The sequence below is a fragment of the Lutra lutra genome, chromosome 2 (genome assembly GCF_902655055.1).
Source record: "Lutra lutra chromosome 2, mLutLut1.2, whole genome shotgun sequence".
NCBI lineage: Eukaryota > Metazoa > Chordata > Mammalia > Carnivora > Mustelidae > Lutra > Lutra lutra.
The window spans coordinates 127,362,904-127,382,381 of record NC_062279.1 but is presented as its reverse complement, the minus strand read 5'-3'; the positions used below and the strand labels follow the sequence as shown (position 1 = coordinate 127,382,381).

Below are 19,478 nucleotides of genomic sequence, written 5' to 3'. Positions count from 1 at the left end.
AATTTTAAAACTATGTAAGTTTTAGGAAAAGCTAATCGATGATATAAGGATAGTAGTTACTTTGAGGGAATAGTAGTGTCTTGAAGAAAGGGCTATCAGGCTTCTAGGTGCTAGTAATAACATTCTCTTTCTTGAACTGTGTGCTGGTTACATAGGTTCAACCACTTTGTGAAATTCATGATTTTCATGTGTGTTTTCTGAATGCATGTTATACTTCAGTAATAGTCTCCTTAAAACATATGAACCTCTATTTTTTTTTAAATGTATACTCTTTATCTTCTTAGAATGCTTATCTTTTCCCTATACCTTGTTACATTCTTACTAAAACAGGGTGGATTAGTTCTGACCTGGGATTTAAAAGTTTGGGCTTTGGGGGCACCGGGTGGCACAGTTGGGCATCTAACTCTTGGTTTTGGCTTAGGTCATGGTCTCAGGGTGATGGGATTGAGCCCAGTGGTGAGGCCTCCATCGGGTTCTGCACTGAGTGTGGTGTCTGCTTAAGATTTTCCCTCCCTCTGCCCTCTCCGTATCTCTCTCTCTCTCTCTTTTTCAAATAAATAAATAAATAAATAAATCTTTAAAAGTTTGGGCTTTAGAAACAAAGAGGTAAAGTTTTCTTCCTGATTCAGTCAACAACTTCCTGAGGAGCCCTCAGCAAATGGCCAGAACTTGTTCTACTTTTCTTTTTAGACAATAAAAAGAGAATAATGCTATGTGCCTACTAGCTTAGCATTTCTTACCCTTTTTGGTTTCAGGACCCTCCTCCAGGATGCTTAAAAATTATTGTGGACCTCGAAGAACTCTTTTTTTGTGGTTTACATATCTATCAATATCATATTATAGATTAAAACAGAGACATTTTAAAAAACAAATGGGAGCAGAAGAACACATTCCACTACCCATCAGAGAGAGGACATCACATCATATAAACTTTGGAAAACTTCAGTGTACACTCCTGAGACAATGAGAGTGAAAAAGGCGAATAATGTCTTCATATTAAAATGAACACAATTTTGACTTCAGGGGTCCCTATATCACACTTTGAGACTTGCTATATTGAAAGAATAGTTAATGACTCGAGAAAACTGTAATTATAAAATGCCAAGTGAAAATAGTACAGTACAAACAGTATATTGTCTGATTCCCAATTTTGTTAAAAGAACAGAAATACAAACTTTTGTTCCAAAATCACATTTAAAAACATGAATACATCCAAAATTTATAAAGATGGTTATACCCAGACACTAGCAATATTTATTATCAGGTGGTAAAATTACAGGTAATTCTTGTTTTCTGGTTTGCTATATTTTACCAACTTTCTACAACATTTATTACTTTTACGATCTGAAAAAAATCTAGTACTTTATTGGGGCAGTTTTCTTTAGTAATTTTTAAGGCTTACATCTTCTTATAGGACAAAAATAGTGCTTTAAATCCATATCTCTGATTTAAGAGTTAAATTTTAGGGATAAGATCTGAATGAAAAAATTTCAGCATAAGGAATTTCATCTTTAGGTTTATTCTCTGAAACATTTTTGTTTATTTGGGTTTTTTTTTAGTTTTTTTTTTTTTTAAGAGAGGGTGAGGAGGAGAAAGGGCAGAGGGTGAGAGAAAGTCTTAGGCAGGCGCCACACTCAATGCAGAGCCCAATGCGGGGCTCTGTCTCACAACCCTGAGATCATGGCCTGAGCCAAAATCAAAGGACAGATGCTTAATCAACTGAGCCACTGAGGCTCCCCTTCTCTGAATTGTTATTAATACAAGTGCATAACATCAGAAATATAACCATATAACTATACCATCTTTACACAAGTTCCATTTTTATTTTTGTGACTTTATATACTAGAATTCATTCTGCAAAACAATATGATTCATTTGTACTATGCAATAGCCTGATAACAGTTTAATGAATTCTTGATTCTTTTTGTGCTACAGGAAAAAACTCAGGCTATGGAACTCTGGCAGACTGTTTCTCGGGAGCTGGACAGACTTCAGACACTTTACCAGGAACATATGACTGAGGCCCAGATTCATGTAGTTGAAAGTCAAAAACAAAAGGTAATCTCAGAGAGAGTGATCTGGAAGAATTTACACTAAAAATTGGCAATGGCTGTCTCTTATTGGTAGGAATATGTTTTAATTTTTTTAAATATACGTTTGTATTATATGATTTGCTACCATTATGTATTGCTTTTGTAATAATAAAAGGCTGTAAATTTTAAAGAGGTATTCTTGGATTTCTTGGTTTTCTTATATATCAGTTTTCATGTATATCTTCATTCTTGAGAAACTCCATTTTGAAGAGGAATGCCCAAATGTCTACTGTGTTATTTATGTTAAATCTTTGCTGGTTAGGAATGCCCAAATGTCTACTCTGTTATTTATGTTAAATCTTTGCTGGTTAGAAAGTTCTTGGACAGTTAAAGCAATGCCTAGTATACATTAGGTTTTATAATGTGATTATCAGTGAAAGCTGTATTTAGTTTTAAGAAGCGGCTATATGATGATTCTGTATAAATGGACCTCTAGAGCTTATATATTGGCTTATGACAGGAACTATTATGGCCAGTGAAGAAACCTGCTCATATATAATGACAATACTGTGTGAAGTGAAAATGTTAACACCCTTTCAGTTACCTCTAAAATAGATGTCAAGTGTATTCAGCTTAAATTAATTAGAATAGAATTATACAGTAGGAAGAAATCTTAATGGTTATTAAGGCACTCTTTCTATCCATAGCTAGAATGATTTTTGTATCCTTTCAAAGTGGACATCTCAGCTTTTGCTCTATACCTCTGTTGACAAAAACTTACTATCTCAGAAGACCATCCATTCCATTGAAAAATGTGCCTCCTTGATCCTTCCATTGGTTCTTTTTCTGCTGGAAACATTGAGAACTATGGGGTATTCCAATTTTGATCCCTTTTCTATGGGTTTTGAGAAGGCAGATGTTTAAATATATTATCACTCCTTTCTCTCATTTATGGACTTTCCAAATTCCAGTGTATGAATGTTCCAATTACTATCATCATAATTGGGAATTTCTACCTAAAGGAGTGGTAATAATACTTATATGATGCTTTGCAGTTTACAAAATGATTTTTCTATATATGCCCATTTGAAAGTAGCCCATATGTAGTATGAGCAAGACCTTTACCTCTGAGGGAGGGGACTCTCTTGAGGGAGAATGGACAAAATGGTTGAAGGGAAGTGAGTAGGAGATATAGGCTTCTAGATATCAAATGAATAAGTCATGGGAATAAGAGGCATAATATAGGGAATATAGTCAATGATATTGTAATAACATTGTATGGTGACAGATGGTAGCTATACTTGTAGTAAGTCATAGCATAATGTATAGAAAAGTTGAATCACTGTGTTGGTTGTACACTTAAAGCTAATGTAACATTATATGTCAACTATATTCAAATTTAAAAAATTATTTTTAAATACACACACACGGCACTTTATCAAAAAGAAAAGGCTTTTACCTGTGAGATCTAGAAACTATCTCTAATATAAGTAACTACTCTGAGGCTGTTTCCTCATCTAGGTCAATCAACTCCTGTGGTTTTTTTTTTTTTTACTTTTATTCTTGTACTGTAGCTATGCAGTTAAGTTTTTTTGTACAAGCCTTTACAAATAATACTTCATATTCCTTATTTCTCTAGTTATCTATCAGTCTTTAATTCTGTCATCCAAAATATTAATAGCCCCTTCCATCATAACAGATAATCATATAGTTGGAAACTTGGGCTTTCAAGCCATGAGACTTTTAAGAAGGGATGAGACAATAATTCCTGTGCCAGGGTTTATATTGTAGTTTTTGAGTAGGTTTGAATGTAGTCTTTCAGTATTGTACAATGTCTCTCCAATATGTCTTTTTACTAATAGAGTGATTTCTAGAAATAATGCTTTTACATAAAACATAAATAGCCATGTTTGTTTCTACATTGTCACCTTATTTAACTTTGTAGTCATTTAAAATGTAGTCATTTAAAAAATTATCTTATTTCTTCAACTGCTAATTCACACAATAACAGAATACATCTAAGTTCATCTAGACTTAAGCATAATGATTTTAGACTGATTTTAGGTTAATTTTACACATGGGCTTTAAACAGAATGTTATTCATGTACACCTCTCCCTTCCTACTGTAGGATCAATTGACCAATTTTCAACAGTTGACCAAGCAGCTTCATGTAACTAATGAGAACATAGAAATGGTAAGTGAAAATATCCATTTAGTGTACTTGTTGATATAAACTAGAAATTGTGACTTTAATATTTATTTATGCTAATAAAAATCAATAACAAAAAGGCCCACATATGTGAAATGGAAATAAGTAGGCAGTACTCTTTTCTCTTTATCAGTCTTTTCCTTTCACATTCAATAACATGACTGTGTTCACAATACTTACTGGAGACCTAAAGCTAATATCTTTCTGAGATATCACCTAATCTAATATTATTCTTAGGGTCCTTGATAGGATCTCTTGAGAGTAACCTAGACTCTGAGCTTCTCAAGAGTAGGACTCAGGCTTTATTCTTAGTATTTCATTTAGCATGCTGGTAGGTATATAATAAGAACTGTGGAACTGTTAAATGAATAACCAGTTTCTTAAAAATAATAGGACATTAAGAATCATTTGTTAGTTCAACTAACAAATGATTGGTACCTCAAATTTAGATGTATCAATTACACCAATAGATGTAACTGGTACATCTAAATTTCTCTTTTTTTCTAAAAGAAATGTAATAGTTAGCCTTCCTTGTTCTGCTCACTACCTTTTTTCTCCTCTCACTTTTCTTTTTCTCTTCTTTTCCCTCCTTTTCTTTTCCTTTCTTTTTGGAATTTTATTTTACCTCATTGTTAAGTAATACAATTATGACATCCCGGGTAATTCCTCTCTTTCCTTTCTTCAGTTTGCTTAGCACCTCTGCTAATTCTCGTTAGTACTTAATGAAAATGTCTCTGTTTAACAGTGGAGTTGTGCCATCAAAAGTAAGTTATTCAATTTTTTTCTGCTTTTCAAAATTTTCTCCTTAACCATGTTAAAAAAATTATTAAATAAATTTTACCTTATTTCACTTTTGTTACTTCTAATCACTTAAAATTTTTGATAACATACTTTGTAGACATTTTAAATAGTATTAAAGTACTCCAGAACAAAATGACCAATATCTATAATTAAGAAATCATATTTCTATATGAAATTAATAGTTTAACCTCACATCACAATTATTAGTTCTTTCAGTATATCTCTTAGAATTGCAGAGATTATATAGTCCTTTGGTATCATATACCACAGGATCCCTATTTTGTTATAAGCAACCCCAAATCATTCCGATGAAAGTCATGGGAAATGAATATTTGAGTATATAGAAAATATGTTAAAAATTTGCACAGCACAAGAATTCATAGATTTTAGCCAAAACTAATGGGAAGTGATGGGTACAATAAAAGTGATAAAGAAGTAATAAGATGGATGAAATAGTTGTGTTACAAAGAACAAAGAAGAGACTATCCTGGTGGTTAAAATAAAGGTATATGGTAAGAGAAATTTTAAAACTTAAGCATTTTTTTAAATGTACTTACTGGTTATCAAACAAGACTGCTAAGTGAGAAGGGCCATAGTTAAATAATTGTAAAGATCTTGTGCATCTCAAGAGCATTTAGAGAATAGTCACAGGAGCGCAAGTTTGAGTCAAAATCAAACTTGAAGAAAAGTACTCATTAAAAAGTTTTCTGATTCCACGAATAAGCTGAGTAAATGAATAGGTCCCTATAGATGTATAGTCTTTCCATGAGTACACAAGAAGTAAATATCCTTCATAACCAATGCACATTTGTAACATAGAAAAGGTAGAATCCCCTGATGTGAATGGTACATGAAAGTACAAGTTTATTATGACTTGGGAGTTCACATTTCCTATAGATTTTCTTTACTGAAATCATATTCTTTTTTTGAGATTTGTTCATCTCTATAAAATTACTCAAAAATATTTTCTAATTGCATATTAATTTCCTTTCACTGTCAAAGATTTTCTAGTTGCAAGAGAAATGTGCCTCTATCTACAAACTCCTGTCCTACTTGGTAAAACAGGGACAACATATGAAATAATCATGATCGATGACTGAAAGGGATGCTTCCCTGATGAATCTCCAAATTCTAGAATATTAATATATTAATATATTAATATTAATATAGTATGTAATTTTCTATGTAATAACCATATTCAGAGAACACCATATTCAGTTGTTGAGCTCTGCTAGGCTTGCTAACAAGTTAGCTCCCAACACTAGCTTTTTAAAATTCACAATTCCAATTTATACTTCTCCTGAATACTCTACATTATTTACTTTTAAGGTGCTTCCAAATGATAAAAAAAAAAACCACACACACAAGCATTAATTATTTTAGTGCCAAGACAGTATATATAATAAAATGTTAACTGTACATTACAGACGTACATAGAAGAATTCAGAGTTGTGAATCAGTATGGACTGAAGTCATTGAGATAGTTTCACAGGAGAATTTGAAATGATATTAAAGGTCATCTATTTCCTTAAATGATATAGGCATCCTTTTATTAAATGCTTTTGAGTTAGATGATCATCTAGACTCTGCATTAACTATTCCCTTGTAAGAGATTTATCACTTCCTCAAAGAGTCTGTGCTTTTCAATTCTGATTATTAGAAAGCTGAACTCTGGGGCACCTGGGTGGCTCAGTCAGTTAATCGTCCGCTTTTGGCTCAGGCTGTGATTTCAGGGTCCTGGGACATAGCCCTGTGTCAGGCTCTCTGTTCAGCAGGGAGTCTGCTTCTCCTCCTGACCATGCAGCCCACCCCGCTCATGCACTCTCTCTCTCAAATAAAATCTTTAAAAAAAAAGAGAAGAAGAAGAAAGCTAAAATCTTGTTAAATTTCCTCCCATTGATATATGGTTTTATTCTTTTGGAGTAACAGAACAAGCTCACTTCTTCAAATCAACTCTTTAGTTTGCATGTAACCATTAATGTCTTTCCTGATTCGTGCCGTTTTGCACCCATTTTTTTTTTTTTCAACTCTTCTGGTATGGTATAATTTACCTGTCTCTCCATTATTCTGTTTTTTTTTTTTTTTCCTTGCATGTGATAGTTGGTCTCTTAAATTGTAGTCTGTGCATAAGAGACTCTTAATGTCACAAAACAAACTGAGGGTTGCCAGGGGGAGGGGGTCAGGGAGAGGGTGGTTTGGTTATGGACATTGGGGAGGGTATGTGCTATGGTGAGTGCTGTGAAATGTGTAAACCTGGAGATTCACAGACCTGTACTCCTGGGGCTAATAATACATTATATGTTAATAACAAATAAAAAATTATAAAAAGTTGTGATCTGTGAATTGAACACTAAATTCTGGTCTACAGTAGTCTATTTCCCAAAATAAAGATAAAGATTCAGTCTTCAGGCTTTCTTTTATGTTTCAGCGGAGGTGTTCATTCATTTATTCCTTAAAGGTGTAAGTACTAAGAATGTATTAAATCATATGCCAGTCACTGGGAATTCTAGGAGAAAGTAGTTTTCAAAAAGTGACTCATATTGTAGTATGAACTTTAAATTTAGTGTTTGAATATAATGCAATGTGCATTGTAAAAGTGCATATAAAGTTTTATCAAAGTGCAGAAAGGAAACAGTTATTTCTGTCTTAAAGTGAATAGATGATGGCAGAATGGAATTCTTATTCCGGAGGGAAATAAAATAGTGTATTAAAAATACAAAGTCAATACGATTGGGTAGAGTATGAGAGAAGCACAGTGAAAACTGCTTTCAGGAAAAGCAGTTGGAGAGATGTGTGTATGATCTGTTGGGATGGGAAAAAACTGAAATCAAGACTGTCAGTTAGGAGGTAACTATTCTATGTTGACTTTTCCCATAAGGCATGTAGATAATGATGATAAGGATAAGGAATTTGTGCCTTCATGGTAAAGTCATCACTTAGAGAAGAAAATCAATTCCCTTAGAAAAATTTTTCCTACACTTGGAAGACTGCTTCCTATATTCCGTTAGGTTCCTTTTTAGGCTAACCCTGAGAAAGAATTCTAAAGCATGCCATGTATTTAGGAGACAATACCAGGGAGTACCAGTAGGGGAATGGGAAAGTGAGACTGGGAAGAGAGAATAAGGCATCCAGAGGGTTTCGAAGGATCATGCAAATTAATACCTTGGTTAACTGAAACTTAATCCTACCAGTGGACTCTGGAAGCGGGTGTAGAACAGGCTCAGACTTACTCCACCATGGGGTACAGGAGTTTGGTGTATTTACATCCCAGTTCTCTTCAGTCATTGTTATGTGACTTAGGTAAACAAAGAAGGCTCAAATGGCCAAAGAAAAACCATAAGACATCAAAAAGCAGTTGTATATAATTTGAAGTGAAGCAGGTGTCCACTAAAATAGTAAAGTAAAAGCAAGGAAAGATTGCCAAGGTTATATTTTACTGTCAAAAACTCTAATCATTATCATGACTTAGTTTCTTTCTACTTATATGCTCTACAGTTAATCTTTAAAGATGTAGTTTTAAATGTTCTAATACTGAATGTTTCTAATTTTTTTTCTGTGGCAGACTAACCAACACTTTCTGAAAGCAGTAACTGAACAAAATGTGGAAATCGAGCGACTCCGAAAACAACTGAGGTATTTTCAAAAATGAATTTTGTTATTTTATTAATAATTATTTTTCTTCAGAATAAGTGATGATGCCACAGTTTTTCCATGAGCATTTTTTTCTTCCCTTTAAGTTTCTGTCAATAGCTTTCTGTATTTATGATCTGTTAGTACTGAAAAAGATTGAAATTGTGACACTTAGCAGGAGGCAACTATAATATATATATATACACACACACACACACACATATATATGAAGGGATGTTCCATGAAGGTAAAACCAGTGCCTATGGAGGACAATCAATTCTCATAGAAATATTTTTTCTGCACATATCTTTGTATTCCCCAATAAGCAGACCCTGAGAAAAGGGATTTAGGTGTAATATGAGTGAGCACCAGTAGAGGAGTGGGGAAGTAAGACTGGGAAAAAGACAAAGCCAATAGAGGGTTTTTAAAAAATCAGGTGACTTAATACTATACATGTTTATTGTGGCTCAGTGGTTTAATAATCATTGCATTAATAGACTTCACAGGAAAAACTTTTTCACTTTATTTCCCCCTTATTCATAATACTTAAAATTCACAAGTATAGACATAATAGAGTTTTGCTCTATGATGGAGTCATTTAGAAGTATCTTTAAAGTATAATATGAATTAACATTTTATAAAAAATATAAATTTCTACATTGAATTTAGATGTCACATCTTAGTCTCCTCCAATCTATGACAATTCCTCAGTCTTTGGCTTTCATCATTTCAAAGCTTCTGAAGAGTACTCACCAGTTATCTTGTTCCTTTGATGTTTTCTCAGGATTTAGGCTGTGGTTATGAATTTTTATGAAGAATACCACAGGTGAAGTGCCTTTCTCATCTTATCACATCAGGGGATACATGATATCAATAAGTCTTATTACTAGTGATGTAAACTTTGATCACATGCAAGGTGGTATCTATCAGGCTTCTCCACTGTTACCCTTTTTCCCTTTCCAGGGGTTTGTCACAGTGTCCAGCCCCACTCTAGGACAGAGAAATTGGGTTTTGCCTCCTGGAGGGAGGAGCATCAAGACATCTGTGGACTTATGTTAAGCCTCCACAGTAATTAATAAATACTTTGGGGGAGATATTTTGAGGCTATACAAATATCCTGGTTCTATAATTTAGATGTTTTCAAAAGCCATTTTTACATATATCATTTCCTTTGCCCATCCTAAGAATCCTTAATTTAATGAATAAATGGACTGAAAATGAAAAAAATATATATATAAATTTCTGTTTGTTAAATGAACCTTGCTATTTATTTTTATACCATCATGTATTTTGCCCCACAAAATATTTTGCTTTTTTAATAATTTATTTTATAGAATTTTATGTACCACTTTTTATATTTTTATTGCCTTAATCAACTTCTTAATTTAAATAAATTTACTTTCTTTTCCCCTAGACATTTCTAGTTGTGAGCTCTTATTTGGTCTTCCTTGTTTCTTTAAATGTTATTAATTTACAGTTTAAAACAGTAATGGTTTATTTAATTGCAAGATTTTGTTCATTTTTTCAAGATGGAAGTGGTTTTTTTAAATTATAAAAGTAATGTAAGTCCATTATAGAAAACTCTAGATAGTATAAAAGTATAACAAGTTGCAGTACAATTCTGGCACTAACCATAGTTAGTCCAGACTCCACAAGTTAATAGCATAATTCCCAACAAGACTATGCTCACTAAGACACAAGTTCAGGGATCCTCAGGCCGCCCACACGTCTGACCAATTGGCTATACTGTGTTCCAAATAACCTACCAGGCTTAGTAATTCTCTAGAATGGCTCAGGGAACTTATGATTACTTTTATTATAAAGGTCACGGATCAGAACCAGCCAAAAGAAGAAACCCACAAGGTGAGGTCTAGGAAGGTCTCAAAATTTGAACTTTCATGTCCTCTGTCCATGGAACCAGGGAGCATCACCCTCCTGGTGTATCTCATGTTCACAAACCAGGAAGCTCACCTAAGCCTTGGTGTCCGGAAATTTTATTGGATTTTTATTATTTGCATATGATTTATGTTAAATGTAAATACATATACTTTTAATGATATTTCTAAAATGACTGCATCATAGAAAAAAACTTAGACTATACTTCTGAAATTTAAGTATTATGACTGTTTGAACTGGCCACTTGATTGAACTCAATCTCTAATCTCCCTCCCCTCCCTGGAGGTCAGGAATTTGGGCCTGTATCATAGGGCTCAAAGCTCCAACTCTCTGATTACATGGTTGCTCTTTCCAGTATGGCGCAGCTCCTTTCTGAAACTATTTAGGGTCCTAACTTGAGTCGCTTTAGCATAAACTCAGATGTGGTCCCAAAGACCTACTGTAAATAAAAAGATACTGCTAGCCATTTGTATGTCTTCATGAAGAAGTGTCTGTTCATATCTTCTGCCCATTTTTTGATATGCTTATCTGTTTTGTGTGTGTTGAGTTTGAGGAGTTCTTTATAGATCCTGGATATCAACCTTTTGTCTGTACTGTCATTTGCAAATATCTTCTCCCATTCTGTGGGTTGCCTCTTTGTTTTGACTGTTTCCTTTGCTATGCAGAAGCTTTTGATTTTGATGAAGTCCCCAAAGTTCATTTTTGCTTTTGTTTCCTTTGCCTTTGGAGACGTATCTTGAAAGAAATTGCTGTGGCTGATATCGAAGAGGTTACTGCCTATGTTCTCCTCTAGGATTCTGATGGATTCCTGTCTCACATTGAGGTCTTTTATCCATTTCAAGTTTATCTTTGTGTACGGTGTAAGAGAATGGTCGAGTTTCATTCTTCTATATATAGCTGTCCAGTTTTCCCAGCACCATTTATTGAAGAGACTGTCTTTTTTCCACTGTATATTTTTTCCTGTTTTGTCAAAGATTATTTGACCATAGAGTTGAGGGTCCCTATCTGGGCTCTCTACTCTGTTCCACTGGTGTATGTGTCTGTTTTTATGCCAGTACCATGCTGTCTTGGTGATCATAGCTTGTAGTAAAGCTTGAAATCAGGTAACGTGATGCCGCCAGTTTTATTTTTGTTTTTCAACATTTCCTTAGCAATTCGGGGTTTCTTCTGATTCCATACAAATTTTAAGATTATTTGCTCCAGCTCTTTGAAAAATACCAGTGGGATTTTGATCAGCATGGCATTAAAAGTATAGATTGCTCTAGGCAGTATAGACATTTTAACAATGTTTATTCTTCCGATCCAAGAGCATGGAATGGTCTTCCATCTTTTTGTGTCTTCTTCAATTTCTTTCATGAGTGTTCTGTAGTTCCTCGAGTATAGATCCTTTACCTCTTTGGTTAGGTTTATTCCCAGGTATCTTATTGTTCTTGGTGCTATAGTAAATGGAATTGATTCTCTAATTTCCTTTTCTGTATTTTCATTGTTAGTGTATAAGAAAGCCACTGATTTCTGTACATTGACTTTATATCCTGCCACGTTACTGAATTGCTCTATGAATTCTAGTAGTTTGGGGGTAGAGTCTTTTGGGTTCATCATCACTAGCCATCAGGGAGATTCAAATTAAAACCACATTGAGATACCACCTTACACCAGTTAGAATGGCCAAAATTAGCAAGACAGGAAACAACATGTGTTGGAGAGGATGTGGAGAAAGGGGAACCCTCTTGCACTGTTAGTGGGAGTGCAAGTTGGTGCAGCCACTTTGGAGAACAGTGTGGAGATTCCTCAAAAAATTAAAAATGGAGCTTCCCTATGACCCTGCAATTGCACTACTGGGTATTACCCCAAAGATACAGATGTAGTGAAAAGAAGGGTCATCTGTACCCCAGTGTTCATAGCAGTAATGACCACAGTCGCCAAAATGTGGAAAGAACCAAGATGCCCTTCAACGGACGAATGGATAAGGAAGATGTGGTCCATATACACTATGGAGTATTATGCCTCCATCAGAAAGGATGAATACCCAACTTTTGTAGCAACATGGGCAGGACTGGAAGAGATTATGCTGAGTGAAATAAGTCAAGCAGAGAGAGTCAATTATCATATGGTTTCACTTATTTGCAGAGCTTAAGAAATAACATGGAGGACATGGGGAGATGGAGAGGAGAAGGGAGCTGAGGGAAATTGGAAGGGGAGGTGAACCATGAGAGACTATGGACTCTGAAAAACAGTCTGAGTGTTTCGAAGTGGCGGGGGCATGGGAGGTTGAGGGAACAAGGTGGTGGGTATTAAGGAGGGCACATATTGCATGGAGCACTGGGTGTGGTGCAAAAACAATGAATACTGTTAAGCTGAAAAGAAATTTTAAAAAATTTAAAAAAGATACTGCTACTATGGCGGGGGTGGGGTATAGTGGTGGGCTTTCAATTTTAAATAGAGTATTCAGAATAAATATCACTGAGCAGTTGAGATTTGAACAAAGACTTGAAGAATGTGAACATTTCCATACAATTGAGGGAAAGAGTGTTCAAAGTATAGAATTTGCCATTGCATAGTTGGAAACATACCTAGGGAACAGCAAGGAAGTTGGTTGTCTCTGTGATCTATTGCTGAGTAGCAAACCATTCCAATATTTTGTGACTCAAACAATAACCCATTTAAGCTTACGATATGAGGGACAATAGAGCAGTTTTCTGGTCTGGGCTTACTGGGCTATATCTGCTAGACTTGCCCATGTGTCTCTAGTCAGATGGTTGGTCCACTTAAAATGCAATAGTTGGCAGTGGGTGATAAACCTCTCTGGCAATCAGCAGTTTCTTTACCAGGACAACAAGGAAAGTCTTACTTCTTCACTTGGTCATGGCAGGATTCCCAAAGATAGTAAGAGAGAGATCTCAGTGTACAAATACATTTCAAGCCTCTCTTGAGTCTTATTTGTTAATTACTTATGGCAAAGAAAGTCACCAGGTCAACCCAAATTCAAAGGATAGGGAAATAGATAACCCTCTTGATGGGAATATTTTCAGCATCATGTTACAAAGATGTGGATGTAGAGTGGGAAGAATTTGGGGCCATTTTTTATACTTTCTCTTACCTGGTATACAGAGTAGACTGAAACAGAGTAAATGAGAGCAGTAAGAGATTAAGTCAGAAATGTTATGAAAAGTGGAAGACGAGGTCATATGGGGCCTTATAGGCTATTGTGAGGACTTTGATTTTTTGCTGTGGGTGAAGTAGGAATGGTTTTTTTGTTTCTTTTTTAGGAATGGATCTTAATAGAAGATTGACATGATCTGACTTATATTTTATTTGATTGATCATTCTGACTGCCATATTGTAAATAGACAGTAATGAGGGGAAAATGGAAGCAAGGAGACCAGTGAGAAAGCTATCACAGTAACCCAGGCAAAAAAATCATGTTGACTAGGACTGTGGTGGTGACAGTGGGAGATGGTTAAGATGTGGTCACTTTCTGGATATCTTTTTTTAATGTTTTATATGATAGATTTAAGAGGATTTACTGATTGGGTGAAGGAACCAGAGAGATTGAGTCATCAAGGGTGACCTGTGGGGGTTTTTTTTGTTCTGTTTTTGTTTTTGTTTTTCCATAAGCAACTGAAGAATGAACGCAGAACTCTATGTATAGGTGGCCACATTTGATGGGGATGGAGAAGTTGGGCCATATTGAGTTTGCAGTAACTACTGGAAATCCTAATGCTGATAACTGTTAGCAAGCAGTTCAGTAGAGATCTGGACTTAAGATAGGAGATGTTTGATGATCAACATAAGAATAGTGTTTAGAGCCATGAGACTGGGATAGATAAGTACACGTGACTCATGAACAGCACAGGTTTGAACTTCATGTGTCCATTAAGATGCAGATTTTTATCAATAAATACATCCAGTATTGTAAATGTATTTTTTTCTTCCTTAGAATTTTCTTAACATTTTTTTCCCTAAGTTACTTTAAGAATACAGTATATAATATGTATAACAAAAAATATGGGTTAATCAACTGTAAATGTTATCACTAAAGCTTCTGGTAAACAGTAGGCTATTAGTAGTTAAGTTTTGGGGGTATCAAAAGTTATATGTGGATTGTTGACTATATGGGGGGGGTTGGTGCTCCGTGTTGTTCAATGGCCAACTTTTTTGAATAGGAAGACTAAATTCCCTAATGAGAATAAATCTTCCCAGATCCTTAAAATTAATCTCAGTGTAAATTGTGTTAAAACCCCTATATTTTGTGTATATATGTGCCTGAGAGAAACTTGGTAATCTAATCCTAACATCATTAAATAGGGAAGTGCCATTTGCCAAGGCCATTCTGTAGAAGAATAAAAAGCAGTGTTATTTGTAAGAGCATGAGTTTGACAAAATAGAACAGAATAAAGAGTAAATAGAAATTTAGTATATGACAGAGGGGGGATTATAAATCAGTAGGAAAACAATCATATAAGGATTGGTGGCTATCCATGAAAAAAAAGTCTGTAAGGTTTTGCTTTTCACATTTAAGTATTTATATGTTTTTATGGATTAAGCATCTAAATGTAAAAAGCAAGACTGTATAGATTTTTTTTTTTTAATATCGAACAATCTCTCTTGAACATTTTGCTAGGGAAGTGGTTTTTTTTTAATTTTTAATTTTTCTATTAACATATAATGTATTATTAGCCCCAGGGATACAGGTCTGTGAATCGCCAGGTTTACACACTTCACAGCACTCACCATAGCACATACCTTCCCCAATGTCCATAACCCAACCACCCTCTCCCTACCCCCTCCCCCTAGCAATCCTCAGTTTGTTTTGTGAAATTAAGAGTCTCTTATTGTTTGTCTCCCTCTCGATCCCATCTTGTTTCATTTATTCCTTTCCTACCCTCCCAAACCCCCCATGTTGCATCTCTACTTCCTCTTATCAGGGACATCATATGATAATTGTCTTTCTCTGATTGACTTATTTTGCTAAGCATAATACCCTCTAGTTCCATCCACATCGTTGCAAATGACAAGATTTCATTTCTTTTGATGGTTGCATAGTATTCCATTATATTTATATACCACATTTTCTTTATCCATTCATCTGTTGATGGACATCTAGGTTCTTTCCATAGTTTGGCTATTGTGGGCATTGCTGCTATAAACATTCGGGTGCACGTGCCCCTAGGGAAGTGTTTTTTAATCAAAATTTAAATCCAGGCCAAAAAGGAAAGATTGATATATTTAAATATGTTAAATGTAAAACTTCTATTAAAAAATCAGTATGTCAAATGAAAAAGCAACTCTTAGTCTGTGAGAAGACATTTGCAATGCATATAATTAATAGTACATTAGTGTTGAGATACATTAACTAGGCATCAGTAATAATAAGTAAAAGTCCAAGAATTGGGCAAAGTATATGAACATTTCAAAAGTCATAGCAATCAAGAAAATGCAAGTTAAAATAATGCGATACTATTTCTAAATACTGCTACTGAAATAATGTGATAATTGTGATACCAATTATCAGTATCAGAAATGTGTGGAGTATAATAACAAGGTACAAAAGGAAATTACAGTACAGGATGATATAGTTTATATATTTTAAATACTTTAAACAGTAATGTATATTGGTTATGGATATATACTTTTTTAGTTCTATACATATCAGGGTATGTAGTAAAATAAAATGTATATATGTTGTATGTGTATATATATTATAAAAGAAAAAATTTAAAAATTACTAGGACTGATCTACCCTAACTTCAAGTTAATGATTGTCTGTATTCGTAGAAGTGGGGCATTGGAAGCAGCCTAAGTGTGTGTCACTGAGGAAATGGATAGGTAAAATGTAGTGTTTGCATCCTGTGGAATACTGTGAATCATTTAGAAACATGTATTTACATGTAAAGGTATAGTTTTGGCAACATAGATCTAAAAAACAAGGCTTTATTAAAGTAAAAAGGGATATGGATCTATAACATTAAAAACACATGCTTGTAGGGGCCCCTGGGTGGCTGAGTCGGTTAAGTGTCTCCTGGGATTGAGCCCAAATTGGGCTCCCTGCCCAGCAGGGAGCCTGCTTCTCCCTCTCCCTCTGCTGTCCCCCTTGCTTATGCTCTTTCTCTCTTTGTCAAATAAATAAAATATTTTTTTTAATGCATGCAAATAACAATATACATTTTACCAGTATATGTGTATGTCCAAGAATATATTGCATTTTCATGTGAACCTACAAAGTGAGGAATGAGAGAGGGATTGGGAATCAACAGAAAAATAAAAGAAACAAATGAGAGCAGTTTTTCACAGCTAATAGTGAAATGGGTCATGGAAAGAGTAGTGTGATTAGCTCCACTCTGCGCTCAAGGTTCAGAAAGAGTAGAAGAAAAAAGAATGTGACTTACAGTGTACATAGGATGAACCAGGGTGTGGATATTCTGGAAGGAAGATGAATAAGGAAATTGATTCATAAAGACTTGCGGTCATATGATAATAGAAACTTAAAATGCATGTAAAAGATTCCATATAGGAAAAATGGGTGGAACTTGGTAATATAGGACTAAAGGACAGGGGAAGGATTTTAGAATTTTATTGCTAAAGTTATCTTAATGATCATCTTAGTTTAACTGCCAGTTTTACGGAAGAAACCAAACTGAACCAAAGGTTCAGGAATTGTCTTATCCAGGGTTGCACAACAAATTCATGGAATTGGAATTCTGATCTTATAATTGCTAATCTGGTGAGTTTCTAAACCTGGCTTTCTGACAGTATTCACAGAAGTAAGAAAGTCCAGAATGAGAGTTAATTATTAAAGGATCATGAGTGCTTACATTGACTTTTGACATCTGCATGGAAGTTTCATTTGTTTTTTGGACATTTAGGCCTAAAGATTTTAAATTAAGGTTAGATATCAGTAAAGGTAGTTGTGATTTTCTAAAGCCTAAAAGTTTTTAAGTGTTTAATTGTCCGTGAGCAATTTTGCCACAATATTTACTGACAATATTCTGTAGCTTAGCATTAAGCAGTTCATGGTTGTATACATAAAACTATGCTTGCTTTTCCTGCCACAGATTTGGAGAAACATAAGGATAAGCAGATGCTTCTTTTAGAGTAGAGGGTGTTGCTTTCAAGCTTGACAGATTCTGAATGATGGGGCATATTGACATTACCAGAACTTGGGTTTTTGAGATGCCCCTAAAACTATGGCAAGAATAAATAAATTGAAAACTCTTTAAATGCTAGATTTGTTTAAGTTTGTACTTATACTGAAAACAATTAGTTTCATTTGCTGTCTGGTTTTATAGTGCAAAAAAAAATAGAATCATAGGAACTTATAATGAAAGCTTTTATCTTTTCCTTCTCAGTAGTGTCTGGTGAGGCTCTGTCATAGATAAAACTCTCTAACCTAGTTTCTAAGAACCTTCATTCACCAGTCCCCACCCCCACCCTTCCAGTTATGTACAGACTGCTCAAAGTAGTCATTTTACTGTTTCTCGTGGAAAAGTTTTGGTTTCTTCCTTTTGCCTTTGATCATTATTCCGTTTCTCAGAAAACTTACAACTTTCAAAATCTGGTTAAAATCTGCCTTCTCCAGGACTTCTCTCAATTCATCACACCAGATTTTTTCTCTTTTCTTGTTGATATACTCAGCATCTATTCACTTTAAGATGAGATTTTATGCTATTTCTCTTTTAGTTCTTTTTTTTTTTTTTTGGTCATATATTTTGTTTATAACATATATTTAGCTAACTTATGGAAATGATTATTTTTCAAATCATGTGATCACATTGTACATCTGCCTTTTTTTTTTTTTTTTTAAATTTTACAGAGCAAGTGAGCATGAGCTGCAGGACGAGCAGTGGTGGGGTGGGGCAAGAGGGAGGTGGGAAGAAGCTCAAGCTGACTGCACTGAGGGCAGAGCCCAATGTGTGGCTCAGCCTCACAATCCTGAGATCATTACCTGAACAAGATTCTAAGCAGGTATCAGAGGCTCAACCGAGTAGGCCACGAGCAGGGTAAGAGCAGAGGGAGCAGAGCAGGAGAAAGAGAGAAGCAGACTTTCCACTGACTGTAGAACCCGATGCTGGACTCTATCCCAGGATCCTGAGATAGTGACCTGACCTGAAATCAAGGGCCAGCTGCTTAACCCAAGTGAGCCACACAGTCACCCCTCAAAAATAACTTGTAAAAGGGCATAACTGTAAAGATTGACTAAAGCACTTGCATAGAGATCCTTATTAACCTTTCATCAGATTGGCATCATCAGAATATTTATTAAAAAAAATTTTAGCCACTAAAGAATGATCTCATTAGCAGACACAGATATTATCTTCATATAAAGAATCTGTAACTTGTCAATCACCTTATTTTATATTTATTGAAAACTTAAACATATACATGTGTGCTCAGTGTAGAAACGGTCCTTAATAAGTTTCTGTATGATATAGCCTCAAAATTGTTGTAATTGGACTCATTTCACACATCTTTTGTGGATTCAACAATTTCCAAAGATGAGATCCCATTCAGTTTTTCTAGCTTGAGGTTTTTTGTTATTTTCACTCACATAGGTCAAAGATCCTAAACTGAGCTTCTTACCATAGTTCTTGAATCTTTTTATATTTGTGAATGACACCATCCAGTTCCTGCTTCAGAAAACCAGGAAGCATCCAAAATCCCTTGCTTTTCCAGCTCTACCCTCTAAATGTCTCTCAGGTCCTCCACTTTTTTATCACTATATTGTTACTGTTTTGCTTGGTCCATCAATGCTGTAGTAACCTCCAAATTAACTTAGCCCTCCCCACTTTCTTTTTTTGTAGTCCTCAAAATTATCTTTCTAAAATAAAGTCTAATCATGTCTGTCTTCTTTGATGGCTACTAAATGCCTGTAGGATTTAAATCCGATTACTCAAAATGACATTAAAGCCTT

General features: G+C 34.8%; 1 protein-coding gene across 4 annotated transcripts in view; it reads left to right on the top strand.

Annotated features, from left to right (window-relative positions):
* The window catches only part of SCLT1 (sodium channel and clathrin linker 1), a 190,491-nt gene that overhangs the window by 50,730 nt on the left and 120,283 nt on the right, over positions 1–19,478 (top strand). For all 4 annotated transcript variants that reach the window (XR_007125225.1, XM_047718435.1, XM_047718433.1 and 1 more), the window contains 3 exons: positions 1,936–2,058; positions 4,163–4,228; positions 8,607–8,677. Coding sequence is in view for 3 of the 4 variants with exons in the window: in XM_047718435.1 (XP_047574391.1) it covers positions 1,936–2,058; positions 4,163–4,228; positions 8,607–8,677 (260 nt within the window). In the remaining variant the exon portion in view is untranslated. The remainder of the gene's footprint in view (positions 1–1,935; positions 2,059–4,162; positions 4,229–8,606; positions 8,678–19,478) is intronic.